Source organism: Neopelma chrysocephalum, unplaced genomic scaffold, assembly GCF_003984885.1.
Source record: "Neopelma chrysocephalum unplaced genomic scaffold, ASM398488v2 Primary Assembly neopelma1_96101, whole genome shotgun sequence".
NCBI classification, from domain to species: Eukaryota; Metazoa; Chordata; class Aves; order Passeriformes; family Pipridae; genus Neopelma; species Neopelma chrysocephalum.
In genome coordinates this window covers 1-1,327 of record NW_020924752.1, presented here as the reverse complement: position 1 = coordinate 1,327, position 1,327 = coordinate 1, and the positions used below count along the sequence as shown (strand labels likewise).

Sequence of the window (1,327 nt, the reverse complement as noted above, 5' to 3'; positions counted from 1 at the left end):
ATCGAGGGGGTCCCTCCTGGTTTCTGGGTGCCCTGGGTGGGGTCATGGGGTGTCTCCCACACTGAGGGGTCCGTGGGTGATGCCCCCCCCCAGTTTTTCCGGGTGCTGAACGGGTACAAGATCGAGCACAAGCTGCTGCTCACGGGGACGCCGCTGCAGAACAACCTGGAGGAGCTTTTCCACCTCCTCAACTTCCTCACGCCAGAGCGCTTCAAGTATGGACCCCCCTGACCCCCCCTGTGTGCCCCACTGGCCCCTGGGTCCCCTTCTGTCCCCCCCATCCTCTGGGTCCCCTCCTGTCCCCCTGAATCCCCTCCTGTCCTCACCCTGTCCTCTGGGTCCCCTCTTCTCCCCCTGAATCCCCTCCTATCCCCTCTGGTCCCCCCCATCCTCTGGGTCTCTTCCTGTCCCCCTGGATCCCCTCCTGTCCCCCCCATCCTCTGGGTCCCCTCCTGTCCCCTCCTGTCCCCCCAGATCCCCTCCTGTCCCCTCTGGTCTCCTCCTGTTCTCTGGGTCCCCTCCTGTCCCCCCTTGTCTCCTTCTACCCCCTCTGTCCCCCCTGTTCCTCCTGTCCCTTCCTGTCGCCCCCCTTTCCCTCCTGTCCCCCCCTGTCCTCTGGGTCCCCTCCTGTCCCCCCAGATCTCCTCCTATCCCTTCCTGTCCCCTGATCCCCCCCATCGTCTGGGGGTCCCCTCCTATCCCCCCAGGTCCCCCCTTGTCTCCTTCTACCCCCTCTGTCCCCTCCTGTCCCCCCTCCATTCCCTCCTGTCCCCCCCGTCCCCCATCTCCCCTCCTGCCCCCACCACATCCCCTCCCGTGGTGTGTGTCCCCCTCTCATCCCCACATCCCCTCACGTCCCCCTCCCCTCCTTTCCCACAGCAACCTGGAGGGTTTCCTGGAGGAGTTCGCCGACATCTCCAAGGAGGACCAGATCAAGAAGCTGCACGACCTGCTGGGGCCCCACATGCTGCGGCGCCTCAAGGCCGACGTCTTCAAGAACATGCCGGCCAAGACGGAGCTCATCGTGCGCGTGGAGCTCAGCCCCATGCAGAAGTAAGGCCGGGAGGGGTTGTCCCGTGGGGCAGGGGGGGTTTGGGGGTCCCCCCAGATGGTCCCCAGGCCCCCCCGGGTCCCACCGCTGTCCCTCCCCTTAGGAAGTACTACAAGTACATCCTGACGCGCAACTTCGAGGCGCTGAACTCGCGGGGCGGCGGCAACCAGGTGTCGCTGCTCAACATCATGATGGACCTCAAGAAGTGCTGCAACCACCCCTACCTGTTCCCCGTGGCCGCCATGGTGAGGGGGGACAGCCAGGGGACAGGGGGGG

General features: G+C 65.9%; 1 protein-coding gene across 1 annotated transcript; it reads left to right on the top strand.

Annotated features, from left to right (window-relative positions):
- Positions 1-69: 69 nt before the first annotated feature.
- LOC113981108 (chromodomain-helicase-DNA-binding protein 3-like) lies at positions 70-1,296 on the top strand (the record flags this gene model as incomplete). The annotated part of the gene is made up of 3 exons (XM_027708344.1): positions 70-215; positions 880-1,053; positions 1,155-1,296. Coding segments are annotated over 3 exons (462 nt in total), but the record flags the coding sequence as incomplete, so codon positions are not given.
- Between the last annotated feature and the right edge of the window lie 31 nt (positions 1,297-1,327).